General features: G+C 43.1%; 1 protein-coding gene across 2 annotated transcripts in view; it reads left to right on the plus strand.

Annotated features, from left to right (window-relative positions):
• Positions 1-9015: 9015 nt before the first annotated feature.
• The window catches only part of Hgsnat (heparan-alpha-glucosaminide N-acetyltransferase), a 32097-nt gene continuing 25265 nt past the window's right edge, over positions 9016-15847 (plus strand). For both annotated transcript variants that reach the window (XR_004772281.1, XM_027395367.2), the window contains exons 1-4: positions 9016-9237; positions 12660-12775; positions 13788-13924; positions 14337-14458. Coding sequence is in view for 1 of the 2 variants with exons in the window: in XM_027395367.2 (XP_027251168.1) it covers positions 9048-9237; positions 12660-12775; positions 13788-13924; positions 14337-14458 (565 nt within the window). In the remaining variant the exon portion in view is untranslated. The remainder of the gene's footprint in view (positions 9238-12659; positions 12776-13787; positions 13925-14336; positions 14459-15847) is intronic.

Genomic DNA, 15847 nt, shown 5'->3' on the forward strand with positions numbered 1-15847 from the left:
GCTCACTTACAGTCCTCTCCACGCCCTAACGAGGGAATGTCACTTGGCACGAATTCGAAAAAGAGACATCCGGAGAGAAGTGAAATGTGACTGGTGGTGTTGCTCTAGCTGGTGAAGTGTGTGCTCTGCTGTGTGTCTTCGGATGCTTCTGTGGATGGGCTTTAAATGCTCCAAAAGTCTTGGCATGACTTTTTAAAATTCCCACAAAAAATCTATTTTTATAATTGTTTCAGGTATAGAAGGGAGAAGCCAAAAGTCTTAAAAAATAAACAAACACACATGACTGTATAGATGACATTTGTAGGATTTCCCAAAACTGGAGTTACAGATGGTTGTGAGCCACCTGATTTGGGTGCTGGGAACTGGATCTTCTGCAAGAGTGGTAAGTGTTTTTCTAGCATCATGAATTATGTTCTTTTCTGTTTTTTATTTATTTTATGCGTATGGATATTCTGCCTGCATGTATGTCTGTGTACCACTTGTGTACGGTACCTATGGAGGCAAGAGGAGGGTGTTGGATCCCCCTGGACCTGGGGTTACAGATGATTGTGAGCTACCATGTAGATCCTGGGATTCACACTCATGTCCTCTGTAAGAGTAGCCAGTGCTCTTAACCGTGGAGCCATCTCTCCAGCCCCCATGACTGATGTTCTTAAGAGCTCCATGGAGCCCCATGGACAGTGATTCAGAAGTGTGTGGGGGTTCTATGGCAGCCCTTTGAGTCACTTTGCTGCAGAACTCCACTGGCACCCCGTGTCAGTTCCTGTCTTTTCTGGGTTGACGTCAGAGGCAAGAGTTAGCCCCTTGAGACCATCTTCATCGTCTTGATGAACGTGACACCCAGGGCTCTCTTGGGTGTTCAATCAGTGATGGCTTCAGTGATCGTGTGAATGGACTGCGGGGACCAGTGGAACCCTCAGGTCTGCACCCCATCTGGTCTTGTTGAGATTTGGGAACCCCAACTACATCTGGTAACTTCTCTTCCAGGAGATACACATTTTTCATGGCCATTCTTAAGACATCTGTCAGTTTCCTCCTATTCACTGCCCAAAGACCTACATCTTTTTCTTTCTTTCTTTCTTTCTTTCTTTCTTTCTTTCTTTCTTTTTTTTTTTTTTGGTGGGGGGTGGTGTTTTCAAGACAGGGTTTCTCTGTGGCTTTGGAGCCTGTCCTGGAACTAGCCCTTATAGAGCAGGCTGGTCTCCAGCTCACAGAGATCCACCTGCCTCTGCCTCCCCAGTGCTGGGATTAAAGGCAAGCACCACCAACACTGCCCGGCCACATATTATTTTTTTCATTGCCACGTAAATTATTGTACCCATCATTATGTTTGAAACATGAAATATAAACTTTGATAACAGCCAGGTGGTGGTGGTGCACGCCTTTAATCCCAGCACTCCAGAGGCAGAGGCAGGCAGGTCTCTGTGAGTTCGAGACCAGCCTGGTCTACAGAGTGAGTTCCAGTACAACCTCCAAAGCCACAGAGAAATCCTGTCTCGAAAAAAACCAAAAAAGAAAAAAAAAACTTTGATAACAATATTATGCAAATCATATGAGGTTTAAGGACTGTGGAGAGAGATTCTGAAGGAGAACATTCCAATGTTTTATTAATCCAACCTTGCATATAGCCTGTGTTTTTCATGTGCCCAGTTAAGGCTCCAAAGATTCAGGATGGAGGCTAGATTCTAGTTATTTCACTGAATCTCCATGTAAAACCATTAAATATATCTGTTTTCTGCTGCAGAATATTTGTATACCGTGAAGATGTGTTGCTGTGATTGGTATAATAAAAAGCTGAACCAACAATAGCTAGGCAGGAGAGGATAGGTGGGATATCCGAGGAGAGAAAGGAAGAGGAGAAAGGATTAAGTTGAGACAAAGCCTAAGCTAAAGACCAAGCTTTTATAATTAGTAGTAAGTCTCCATGTCATTATTTGCAAGCTGGTAGTCCCCCCCCCCAAAAAAAAGTACTACAGCAAATGGTATCCAGTGTGAGGCACCATACGTAGTTGGATTTTCCGTTGGTCTGCCAGCTCACAAATAACAACAGGAAGACTTATTAATTATGAATGCTTGGCCATTTGCTTAGTCTTCTCTCACTAGCTCTTATTACTTATTAACCCATTTTTCTATTAATCTACACTGTATAGCATGTCTTTTACCTCTCTCCCATCCTGTATGTCTCACTCGTTTTGTGTCTCCATGGCATCGCCTGTGTGCCTCAATTATCTCCTCTTCCTGACTCTGCCCAGAAGTCCTGCCTCTCTCCCCTGCCTGGCTATTGGCCATTCAGCTTTTTACTACATCAGTCACAGAAATACATCTTCACACAGTGTGCAAGTATTCTGCAACAGTTTTCTTCACTCATTACCACAGAGTTTTAGACCCTTTCAAAAATATACAATGTGATTTTGTTTTTAAAAATGCAGATTACAAGAATAGGTGAAACATTACAAAGACAGAAACAGAGTCATTCTCTGTTTCCATATAGCAAGGCAAAAGTGTGAGCTTTATGTGCATATACTTTAACCCAATTACAAGTTTTCTAAGATAAGTTTTTTATTTTTCTCTGATACCAATTTTTTTTATTTGAATTAGAAACAAGGTTGTTTTACCTGACAATCCCAGTTCCCTTCTCCCTCCCGTCCTCCCCTACAACCCCCCCCAACTAAAATCCTACTTATCACATGTCCTTTCTGCTCCCCCTGGATGGTGAGGCCTTCCATAGGGTTTCATCATAGTCTATCATATCCTTTGGGATAGGGCCTAGGCCCACCCCTGTGTGTCTTGGCTCAGGGAGTATTCCTCTATGTGGAATGGGCTCCCAAGTCCACACCTATGCTAGGGATAAAGTACTGAACTACTACTGCAGGTCTTGTAGATTTCCAAGGTTTCCTCATTGAAACCCATGTTCCTGGGGTCTGGATCATTCCCATGCTGGTATCCCAGCTATCAGTCTGGGGAGTAACAGTTCCCCGATGTTCAGGTCAGCTGATTCTGTAGGTTTCGCCAGCCTGTTCTGGACCCCTTTACTCTTCAGTCGTCCTCTGCATCTGGATTCCAGTTCAGTTCAGTGATTAGTTGTGGGTGTCAGCTTCTACTTCCACCAGCTGCTGGATGAGGGCTATCGGGTAACAACTAAGTCAGTCATCAATCTCATTATCAGGGGAGGGCATTTAAGGTAGCCTCTCCTCTGTTGCTTAGATTGTTAGCTGGTGTCATCTTTGTAGATCTCCAGACATTTCCATAGTGTCTGATTTCTCTGTAAACCTAAAATGTTTCCCTCTATTATTGTATCTCCATTCTTGTTATCTTCTATTCTTCACCTGACTCAACCTTTCTGCTCCCTCATGTCCTCTGCATCCCTCCTCTTCTCCCCTTCTCATTTTCCTAGCTCCCTCTCCCCTCTTCCCATGCTCCCAATTTGCTCAGGGGATCTTGGCCCTTTCCCCTTCTCCAGGGGACCATGTATGTCTCTCTTAGAGTCCTCTTTGTTTCTTAACTTCTCTGGTGGTGTGGATTGTAGGCTGGTAATCCTTTGCTCTATGTCTAAAATCCATATATGAGTGAGTGCATACCATGTTTGTCTTTTTGTGACTGGATTACTTCGCTCAGAATGGTTTCTTCTAGTTCCATCCGTTTTCCTGCAAATTTCAAGATTCCATTTGTTCCCCCTCCCCCATCTGAGTAGTATTCTATTGTGTAAATGTACCACATTTTCACTATCCATTCTTTGGTTCAGGGGCATCTAGGCTGCTTCCAGTTTCTGGCTATTACAAATAGTGCTGCTATGAACATCGTTGAACAGATGTCCTTGTTATATGAATGTGCTTCTTTTGGGTATATGCCTAAGAGTGGAATTTCTGGATCTTGTGGTAGACTGATTCCCATTTTCTTGAGGAGTCACTATACTGATTTCCAAAGTGGCTGTACAAGTTGGCACTCCCACCAGCAATGGAGGAGTGTTCCCCTTTTTCCACATCCTCTCCAGCATAAACTGTCATTGGTGCTTTTGATTTTGTCCTTTCTGACAGGAGTAAGATGGTATCTCAGAGTTGTTTTGATTTGCATTTTCCTGATGGCTAAGGATGTTGAGCACTTTCTCAAGTGTCTTTCAGCCATTATAGATTCCTCTGTTGAGAATTGTTTATTTAGTTCTGTACCCCACTTTTTAATTGGATTGGTTGGTGTTTTGGAGACTAGGTTCTTGAGTTCTTTGTATATTTTGGAGATCAGCCGTCAGTCAGATGTGGGATTGGTGAATATTTTTTCCCAGTCTGTGGGCTGCCGTTTTGTCTTGCTGACTGTGTACTTTGCCTTACAGAAGCTTCTCAATTTCAGGAGGTCCCATTTATCAATTGTTGATCTCCGTGTTTGTGCTACTGGTGTTATGTTCAAGAAGCAGTCTCCTGTACCAATTTATTCAAGGGTATTTCCCACTTTGTCTTCTAATAGGTTCAGTGTGGTTGGGTTTATGTTGAGGTCTTTGATCCTTTTTGACTTAAGTTTTGTGCATGGCAATATGCTTGGGTCTATCTACAGTCTTGTACATGTCTGCATCCAGCACCATTTGTTGAAGATGTTCTCTTTGTTCCATCGTATAAATTTTGATTGTTTGTCAAAAATCAGGTGTTCGTAGGTGTGTGGGTTAATATCAGGGTTTTTAACTCTATTCCATTGGTCTACCTGTCTATTTTTGTGCCAATACCAAGCTGTTTTCAGGACTATAACTCTGTAATAGAGCTTGAAATCAGGGATGGTGATGCCTCCAGAAGTTCCTTCATTGTACAGGGTAGTTTTGGCTATCCTGGATCTTTTGTTTCTCCATATAAAGTTGAGAATTGTTCTTTCAAGGTCTGTGAAGAATTGTATTGGGATTTTGATGGGGATTGCATTGAATCTGTAGATTGCTTTTGGAAAGATTGCCATTTTTACTATGTTGATCCTACCTATCCAAGAGCATGGGAGATCTTTCCATTTTCTAGTATCTTCTTTAATTTCTTTCTTTAGAGACCTAAAATTCTTACGGTACAGGTCTTTCACTTTTTTGGTGAGTGTTACCCCAAGGTATTTTATGTTGTTTGTGGCAATTGTAAAGGGTGATTTTCTTTGATTTCTTTCTCCACCAGTGTGTCATCTGTTTATAGTAGGGCTACAGATTTTTTGAGTTAATCTTGTATCCTGCCACTTTGCTGAAGGTGTTTATCAGCTATAGGAGTTCCCTGGTAGAGTTTTTTGAGTCATGTAGACTATCATATTATCTGCAAATAGTGAGAGTTTGACTTCTTCCTTTCCGATTTGTATTCTCTTGATCTCCTTTTGTTGTCTTATTGCTCTAGCTAGAACTTCAAGGACAATATTGAATAGGTATGGAGAGAGTGGACAGCCTTGTCTTGTTCCTGATTTTAGAGGAATTGTATTGAGTTTCTCTCCATTTAATTTGATGTTGGCTGTTGGCTTGCTGTATATTGCTTTTATTATGTTGAGATATGTTCCTGTTATCCCTGATTTCTCCAAGACCTTTATCATGAAGGGGTGTTGGATTTTGTCAAAGGCTTTTTCAGCATTAGCTGTTACTTGAATTTCTGGTAGAATTCTGCACTGAAACCATCGGGTCCTGGGCTTTTTTTGGGTTGGGAGACTTCTGATAACTGCTTGTATTTCATTAGGGGTTGTAGGTCTATTTAAGTTGCTTATCTGTTCTTGATTTAATTTTGGTAAGTGAAATCTGTCCAGAAAATTTTCCATTTCCTTTAGATTTTTTAATTTTGAGGAATATAGGTTTTCAAAGTATGACCTGATGATTCTCTGGATTTCCTCTGTGTCTCTTGTTATGTCCCCCTTTTCATTCCTGATTTTATTAATTTGCATAGTCTCTCTCTGCTATTTGATAAGTTTGGATAAAGGTTTGTCTATCTTGTTGATTTTCTCAAAGAACCAACTCTTAGTTATATTGATTCTTTGTATTGTTCTCCTAGTTTCCATTTTATTGATTTCAGCCCTCAATATGATTATTTCCTGGCGTCTGCTCCTCCCGGGTGTATTGGCTTCTTTGTGTTCTAAAGCTTTCAGTTGTTTTGTTAATTCTCTAGTATGATTATTCTCCTTTTTCTTCATGTAGGCACTTAGTGCTATGAACTTTCCTTTTAGTACTGCTTTCAAAGTGTCCCATAGGTTTGAGTATGTTGTGTTTGCATTCTCATTGAATTCTAGGAAATCTTTAATTTCTTTTTTTATTTCTTCCTCGACGCAGGAATTGTACAATTGGGTGTTACTTAATTTCCATGAGTTTGTAGGTTTTCTGTAATTCATGTTGTTGTTGAATTCTAACTTTAAAGCATGGTGGTCTGATAAGACACCGGGGGTTATTTCAATTTTTTTGTAACTGTTGAGGTTTGCTATGTTGCCAAGTATGTGGTCGATTTTAGAGAATGTTCTATGTGGCGCTGAGAAGAAGGTAAATTGTTTTGTATTTGGATAGAATGGACTTAAGATTTGCTTTGGTTGATGAGTCTATTTCTCCTAGCGTATCTTCAACTCCTGAGATTCTCTCTTCCATTTCTTGTATTCTGTTGGTTATGCTTGTGTCTGTAGTTCCTGATCATTTACTCAGCTTTTCTATTTCCAGCATTCCCTCAGATTGTGCTTTCTTTATTGTCTCTATTTCAGTTTCTAGGTCTTGAACTGTTTCCTTGAGAGATTTGTTGGTATCTTGTATTTTTTGGTTTGTTTTTTCTTCCATTTCTTTAAGGGATTTTCTCATGTTCTCTTTGAGGTCCTCTATCATTTTCATGAAGATGTTTTTAAGGTCATTCTCTTCTGCTTCATCTGCATTGTGATGTTCAGGGCTTGCTGGTGTATGGTTCCTAGTCTCCGGTGGTGTCATATTGGGTTTTCTGTTGTTGTATGTGTTTTTACATTGACCTCTTCTCATCCTTTCTTCTGGTGAGTGTAGCAGGAGTCTCTTCCTTTCCTGGTGGGTATGGGACCAAGGTTCCCTTCTGGTAGATGCAAACAGTTCCAATACTCTGATGCCTGTCCTCTTGTCATGGATGGAGGTGGCACTGCTACCGGAGCCTTGGCAGTGTCTGGGTGTGTTGGATCCTGCCGCCAAGTTTGGATCCCGTGAGCAGACCCCTGACATCAGATGCCTCTGAGCAGGGTCGCTTAACTGGAACCAGAAACAGCCCCTGGCCCATCCGGGCCGGTAGATGGAGGCAAAACTGCCACTGGGGCCTTGCCAGTGTCCGGGTGTGTTGGATCCCGCTGAACCAGAACCGGAGACAGCCCCTGGCCTACCTGGGCCAGTGGATGGAGGCGGAACTGCCACCGGTGCCTCGGCAGTGTCCAGGTGTGCTAGATCCTGCTGCGGAGCTCAGATCCAGTGTGCCTCTGATACCTATTTTTTTCACATAGGTTTTATTGACGATGTCTAGCCATTCCTACTATATTAAGATAGTAATCACTAATTCCATGGATTTGCCAAAATTCCTTAGAGATTTTGTTTTTTTTTCTTTTCAATATTTTAAATTTTTTGATTTATGAGTGCTTAATTACACTTAAGTGTGTAATGCCTGCAGTGACCAGGGGTGGGTGTATATGTATACGGTGATCAGGAGTGTATATGTATGCAGTGACCAGGAGTGTACAATGCATTCAGTGACCAGGAGTGCGCATGTATATAATGACCAGGAAGGTCAGAAAAGGGAATCTGGTCCCTGGACTGGAGTTCCAGCAGTTCTGATCTGCCATGTGAAGGCTTCCTACAGTCCCTAACGGAACCGCCGACTGAACTCTGTGCAACTCACCTTCCATCACTTTCTTCAACACTAATAGAGCTCGAGGAGGGTACACAAGGGGAGCTCTGCAAGGGCTATCACCTCACCGTTAATTCTCCTCAGTGGTTGGCATATCAAGGAGCAGCAGGGGGCAGCCGTAAGCAGTTGTGTCTTCCTCTGTTAGAGCCCTCAGGTAGCAGCACCGATCCCTGTAAGTAGTCCAGTATTGGGGTCTGGAGCTCTTGGCCTTGAAAACCTGAATACTCTCTTGGATATTTCTGGTGTCCAGGGCCTGCTTCTCTGACTCCTTAAAACTTTGATGTTGTCTGTGTAACAGCCCCGCCCATCCTGGAACTCAGACTGCAGACCAGGCTGGCCTCGAACTCACAGAGACCCACCTGCCTCTGCCTCCCAAATGCTGGGATTAAAGGTGTGCGCCACCCAGCCAGACAAGAATGAGATTCTTTTAATGCGGTTGCTCGTTTGTTTTTTGCATAATTGGATTTGTAAATGAGCCTATCTAAGAAATTACATAAATGTAATTACAAAGCCAAGTGCAGCCTGTTTTCCTTCATCTTATTCAAGACTTTCGCATTTGGATATATGAAGGTCTGAGCATTTCCCCTGCTGCATAGCGTGACGCTATCCCAGCGCCGGCCATCTGGATTGCTCACGCGATTTTGCAATTAGAAACAATTTTGTTACAAATTGTGCCTGTCCTCTTTCAAATGTGATGGTTTCTGTGGGAATACAGACCGCAGCGTGGATCTGCAGGGTCCTCATCCCTGAACACCTTTAACTTCCACAGAAGATTGGCAGTAGCCTCTTCGCGGTGCCAGAAACAGGAGACCTTTTAGGGGGTGTGTCTTTCTCTCTAGGTAGCGAACACCCAGAGTTTGTGCATGTGAAGGGGAAGCGCTGCAGTCTTGTTTATTACCCAAGAATCTCCTAGAAAGTGGGTAGAGGCCGGAAACACCCAAATGCACGTTGAGAGGCTAGGACGCAAGAATTTAGAATGTTATTCGGGAAATTGGTGAGAGTGAATGAGTGGGGAAGCAAAGCCACTTTTCTAGATGTTTCTCCCCACAGTCCGGAAACACCGTGCAACAAAACAGCCAGTCCTGAATCCATGGTGCCAGGGACTGCACTAGCTAGGCACACTTTCCCACTGAGAGGGGCGGGGCTTAGGAAGGCTGTGGGCGGGGTCTGTGGAGGCGAGGCCCCGCCCTTCCTTGCGGGACAGCGGCGGTGACGACACTGGAGCGGCCGATGACGGGCGGGCCGAGCTCGCGCAGGCGCCGGGCTAAGGAGCGCGGCTCGGCAGCGGGGACAGAGCAGCGCAGCTCCCCGAGGGAGGCGGCAGGCGGCATGGGCGCGGGCCCGGCGCTGGCCGCGCTGTTGCTGGCAGGGTCGGTGCTGAGCGCCACGCTGTTGGCCCCCAGCCGCCGGGCGGAGCCAGGTGAGCGGCCGCGCGGGCTCGGGGCAGCGGGGACCGTGAGTGGGCCTGACGGGGACGTCCCCACGACCCCCGGGGCACAGGACTTGAGCGAGGCGCCGGGTCCGCTCTGAGGTGGACCGCAGGGCTGGCGTCGCGGGAGCTGCCACCCGGGAGCCCGGACCGGCCTGGCTTCCCAGGCTCAGTTGCAGGCGCCCGGGTTGGGTGCTCAGTCCGTTTCCGACAGGGTAAGGGTGGGGGGAAAAAAAAGGAATTCTGGGACTTCTTTCGACCCGAAGGTCCTCAAGGTCCTGCAACACCGCCTCCCAAACTCCTGTCGGGAGGCTTGTTTTACTGGAAAACTGAGGGCTAGTGGACAACCCCCTTTGCGCATTGTTTGGGATAGGGCCTATCACCTGGCGAGGTGTGTCGCCTGCCTCTTCCCCACCCCCTTTTCCACCAGAGAACTTAGATGTTCTGTGTGAAACACACCCTCCACCTTCTGAACTTTGAAAATATATTAAAAGAATACAAAGAAGTACAAAGGAAGGCGTAAGAATTCAGGACTTTAGGAGTCTTGTGGTTGGGAGGAGCGATTTTAAAAAAATCATGCTGAGTTTGGAGTCTGGTCAGGCTGTTTGAACTTTTTGTTGCTGTTCAAAAAGCTTCCCAGGCAATTCTGATGTCCAGCTAGGCCTGAGGGACTCTTGTATAGTCCTAAATAACAGTAGTAATGACAAGAGCTTTCCGAGTCTAGAACCCACAAGGGAAATCAAAGCATAAAACTTCGACTAAAGATGAAGAAATAGAAGTACAGTCATTCTGACCACGAAGGGATGCTGAAGTATAGAGAAAACATGAACAGGTGCACAGGGAGTCACACTAAACTCGAAAAGGAAGACCATCAAAAATGAACGATAGACTAGAGAGATGTCTATAGGTTAAGTGTACTGGCTGCTCTTGTAGACAACCCGGCTTCAATTCCCAGCACCTATATGGCAGCTTACAACCATATTGACTCAAGTTCTGTTGCTGTCTTCTGGCCTCTTCAGGCACCAGGCACTTATGTGGTATATATACATGAATGCAGGCAAAGCACCCAAACACACTTTAGAAAATTAACCAGAAGAAATGAAAAAGAAAATTATGACAAAGATAAACAGTTAGGAGTACTGGGTTTAGGAAAGGGATTAAAATAGCATCCAATAACTTGCAGGATAGGGAAATAGTCATGCTGAACATTTGGAGGATGTGTTCAAAGCTCTGTTTTCTATTTATAAGCTGAAAAGTGAGGGAGAAATCCAAAGGCTGATGGAGAACAGTCTATTGAGCAGATATGCTTCCTTCTGGAGTGTGGTGACCTAGATGTTAGCTACAGCTTACTGACCTCCACTTAGACCTATTTGCTAGCAAGTGTGACCTTAAGCACGTGGGTTGATTCTCAGGGTTTCACAGTGATGCCTGCCTAGAGCCCCAGCTATTTGGGAGACTGAGGCAGAAGGATACCTTTAACCCAACAGTTCAAGGTCAATCACTGCAATGCAGAGAAACCCAACTGGAAAAATAAAAGGACGCGCGCGCGCGTGCGCGCGCGCGCGCGCGCACACACACACACACACACACACACACACACACACACACACACACACACACACACACACGTGGCACTTAGTAAGAAAGCTATTGCCAGCCCCACTGAATAGGACTGGAATTTCATAGTACTTTTGAGGTTGTATTAAAATCTTTGAAAAGACTATTTTAGAGGGAAAACTTCACTCATGAAAGTTCATTATCTGGGTTCTTTATAAAAATAAAAATAAATAATATACAAGGCTGACAAAATGTCTCAGCACTAAAGTATGTTGTTAAGCCAGATTGCTTGAGTTCAGTCCCTGATGTCTACATGGTGAGAGGGGAAGCCACCTCAGGCCCCAAAATGATTATCATCTTTGCACCACCCTAATGATATCATCCAGCAAGCTGTGACCTGGACCTCTTGATTGAAAGCTAAAGCAGAGAGTTTCTGCCCTCCAGTCTTCTCACACACTTCTTACCTCTTTCAAATCTGCCAGTAAAGCTAGAAGAAGATTCAGAATCCCCCACCAGAATAATGAGGTGCCAGAGGTCTCAAAATATTACCAGGCAGAATGGCCCAGGAGTCTTGCCCACCTGCATGTGTGAGTTGGGAGGGAGGGCTATAGTCTGCATTTGTGTTTTTCTTTTACTGCTCTAGTCAGTGTAAGTGGGACTTCAATACATTATTAGGGTCCCAAGATTATAGGCCTGGCAGCTGCCCTTGCCTTTCCTTGGCTTTGGATTGGAGGCTGTTGGAGTGGCTACAGCACACAACTGGGGCTGATCATCTCATATCAGCTGTGATTCTGGGAGAGCTGGATGACACTTCCATGTAGGTGCAGCAGTAGGGGCAGGCTGGACTGTTTCTGGGTGGTGTAACCCAAGAGAGCGTGGCCATGCTTCCACTGCTGGTTGCTCTATATCAAGTGCTGGTGGTCAGGTTGTGCGTCCTGATTGGAACTTGGCCTTGATATTCTTAATGATGTCACTGGGGTGGACTTTGAAGGTGATGGTGTTGCCTGTCAGGGTTTTCATACACATATGTATCTTGGTGTCCTCATTTGATGTTTATATATATGGGTGTTGTCTGCATGTCTGTCTCTGCACCATGTGCATGTCTGGTGCCAGAGAGGATGTCATATCTCCTGGAACTGGAACTAGTGTCTTCTGGAAGAACATCTAGTACACTTTTTTTTAAATTTATTTATTTATTTGTTATGTATACAGTGTTTTGCCTGCATGTATGCCTGCAGGCCAGAAGAGGGCACCAGATCTCATTATAGATGGTTGTGAGCCACCATGTGGTTGCTGGGAATTGAACTCAGGACCTCTGGAAGAGCAGCCACTGCTCTTAGCCTCTGAGCTATTTCTCCAGCCCACATCTAGTACTCTTAATGACTGAGCCATCTCTCCAGCCTTTGACATCTCTTTGTTGCCTCCTTGGAGAGATAGAGCTGCAGTCTGCATTTGTAACAAGTTGTTGAGCTCATAACTAAAGTGGTAAAGTCTAGACGTGAGAATAATAGACTCTTGGTTCAGATCAGTGACTTCATTGAATAGCTGTGGCTGTGGGCATGGGCAAAAGCTGAGAGTTTTGTTTTTCTGCAAAACAGAAAATAACCTTATTACGTGGGGACTACTCAGTTCCGTGTGGGTTACCTCCTCATACACTGGATGAGTGAGGCTGAAGGGACCTCAGACCTCAGGGCGTTGCACACGTGAGGCATTGTGCTGGATTCCATCATGTTCTAGCCTGTAGGTATTTGGGAAGCGCTGATACTGTGCTGTTTTGTCTATTACCCTCAGGTGCTTTTTTTTTTTTTTTTTTTTTTTTTTTTTTTTTTGTAACTTTTCTTTCTGATCCTTTTCAGATGTAGATGAAAAGAAGAATGTGGAGCTGAAGATGGATCAGGCTTTGCTTCTCATCCACAATGAACTGTTGGGAACAAGCCTTACTGTATACTGGAAATCTGAATACTGCTACCAAGTATGTATTATATGCATCCTCACCATTTGCTTTGGGCCTTTCTGGATGTGCTCTTCTAATGTTCTCAGACCCAAGCCCCTTTCTTGTTCCCCTCTGATTTACAGGTAAGGAAACAGTATATAATAAAGAACTAGATGGAATATGATAGAGAGGGAGAATAATTGGCACTAATTGGTATCTCTTCCTTATCCTTTCTTTAAAAAAAAAGTCTTATTGAGTACTGCTAGGCCACATGTAGCAGGGATTCTTACTAAAATTAAGATGATTTTTGTTTTGTTTTGTTTTGTTTCTCAATGTAGCCCTGGTTGTCCTGGAACTCTCTCTGTAGACCAGGTGGCCTCAAACTCAGAGAGATCCACCTGCCTCTGCCTCTTCAGTTCTGGAATTAAAGTTATGCTCCACCAACTAAGATGATTATTCTTCTCCAATAATTTCGCTTTTGGAAATTTACATTAAGGAAAGAATTTAAGAGTAAGAACCTCATGTGCAGATATTTTTAAACAATATGTTATATGACAAAAATGTAAAACTACAGTAGAAAAGCTTTGAAGACATAAATACCCATAGTTATTGTAGTTGGTGATACATGTACATTAAATAGAAACATGTAACATAGGATCCTGTAAATTTAATTGTTAAATAATATTCATTAAAATAATAGAATGCAAGATTTAATATAGGCTGCATTTATTAACTTATGAAAAGCTTACCTATGAATAAAGATTGTTCAATTCCATCCTGGAAGTCATTATTTTAATATAAAATGGGTAAATTTTATCTGAATTACTGCAGCTTAAGTTTTTTAAAGTACAAGGAAGAGTTAGGATTTTTCTCTTGGATATTGTGTCCCCTAAACACTAAAGAGACTTTCAAGACCCATAACAGGACGAGCTGTGTAGTTTATGGTAAAGCACCTGCCTAACAGTACAAGGCCATGGCTTTGATCCCCAGAACTGCCAAGTGACAATAGCAGTCACTCTGACACTGTGTCTATTGGCTTTTGTCTCCACAGTGCATCTTCCAGCCTCTGGCAAATGTCTCTCACAGCGGCAAATCTGCAAAGCCAAACGTTGCAGCCGTCTCTGTCAACACCCATCACGGGATCATCCTACAAGTTAATTATACCTGGGGAGAGACAGCAGCTTGTAGGTCTGTGCCTGTTCATCATGGTCTAACTTGAGTCTGCTTTTTTTTTTTTTTTTTCTACATGGTTTTTGTTTTTCCTCTCTTTATAACATTTTTCTTAATCTTCCCAATCTTTATATAAAAATTCATATAATTTCTTGTTAATGGTGTTAGCAGAGTAGTTCTCAACCTTCCTAATGTTGTGATCCTTTAATACAGTTCCTCTTGTTGTGGTGACCCCAAAGCATAACATTATTTTGTTGCTACTTTGTAACTGTAATTTTGCTGCTGTTATGAACTGTAGTGTAAATATCTGATATGTAGGGTAACTGATAATCCACTCCATGGGGTCATGATCCACAGGGTTGGAAACCACTGGTCTAGCCCCTTATTTACTAATGTAACCATTGGCTTTTATTTTACCTTCTCTTTTTAGGCTGGAATACAAATTTGGAGAATTTGGAAACTATTCCCTTTTGGTACAGCATGCCTCCACTGGAACCAGTGAAATTGCCTGTGACCTAGTTGTCAATGAGAATCCAGTTGACAGCAACCTTCGTATGTATATGTTTCTTTGGTAGTCTGTTTTCAAAGTTCTCAGTCTTATATCTAACACTTCATGATGTGTTCATTAATTTAAAACATGGGTTGCATATTATCTCTACCATTTATTTATGGGACAGCTATAGTTTCTTTTTGATGACAGAGATTAAAATCAGGACCCTACTAAAGTGTGTGCTCTGCCATTGGCCTATACCTAATCCCAGTTTGATGTTTTTACTGTGTCATAGATGTATACTAAGAAAATTATGTGACACATCACCGTATTTTGATATTGCTGGGTTTAAGCACATGTTTTTACAAAGCACACGTTTTAAAAAGTCAATACAGTGGAAAGAAACTAGAAATAGGGCAATTCACTTTCATTTTGGGGGTTTAGGGCATAATGTTTCCTGGGAGTCTTGACACTGACAGCTCCTGAGGTCCGCTCACAGAAAGGGACATAATTTATATTCTTATAACTCCACTGCAGAACATCTGTCACCTTGAGTCCTCTCTAGATATTTCTGTGTGATGCTCGTTAAGGGATGGCAAGGAATCTTTGTGTCATTAGTAAGTTCTATTCACAGAGAGCTAAGAGTGATGTCATTTAAAAGAATGTACAGCTATTACCAAAGGGGCAATGTGGGCAGCTTAAGCAGTTAAAATGAGGCCCAACAAGATAACTCAGCAGGTAAAAGCACTTGCCAAAAGCCTGAGGATCCAAGTTCAGTCCCCTGAGTCTCACATTGTAGGAGAGACTAGACTGTTACAAGTTGTCTTCTGACCTCCACACATGCACAGTGCAGCATTCATACATAAACATACCAAGAAAAATAAATATAAAAACAGTTAAAAAGTAATGAATGTCACTGATGAAAAAATAACATAAAAAGAGCCAGGCGTTGGTGGTGCACGCCTTTAATTCCAGCACTTGGGAGGCAGAGGCAGGCAGATCTCTGTGAGTTCAAGGCCAACTTGGTCTCCAGAGCGAGTGCCAGGATAGGCTCCAAAGCTACACAGAGAAACCCTGTCTTGGAAAAAAAAGAAAAAGAAAAGAAAAAAATAACGTAAAAAGTATTAAAGCTGCAGGGTTATTAATGAAACAAAGAAGACAAAAATAAAAACAATACTTAAGCTGCCTTTGGAGTAACAGGGGCACTTAATATGGTAATTAAAAATTGTCAGCTTAAGGACCAGTGAGATTGCTCAGCAGGAAAGGTGCTCGTGGCTAAGCCTGACACTGGAACCCACTCTTTGCTGTGACACCAAATACACAGGCTTTTGCCATTAAATTCATGTCATGTGGTCAGCAGGAGGTGCCTCCTCAATGTGTACATGTCTCACGTGTACCTCCTCAGTATGAAAGATTATTAGTAACATTGAATGACACTGCTTGTGAAAAAG

Source organism: Cricetulus griseus (genome assembly GCF_003668045.3).
Source record: "Cricetulus griseus strain 17A/GY chromosome 1 unlocalized genomic scaffold, alternate assembly CriGri-PICRH-1.0 chr1_1, whole genome shotgun sequence".
NCBI lineage: Eukaryota > Metazoa > Chordata > Mammalia > Rodentia > Cricetidae > Cricetulus > Cricetulus griseus.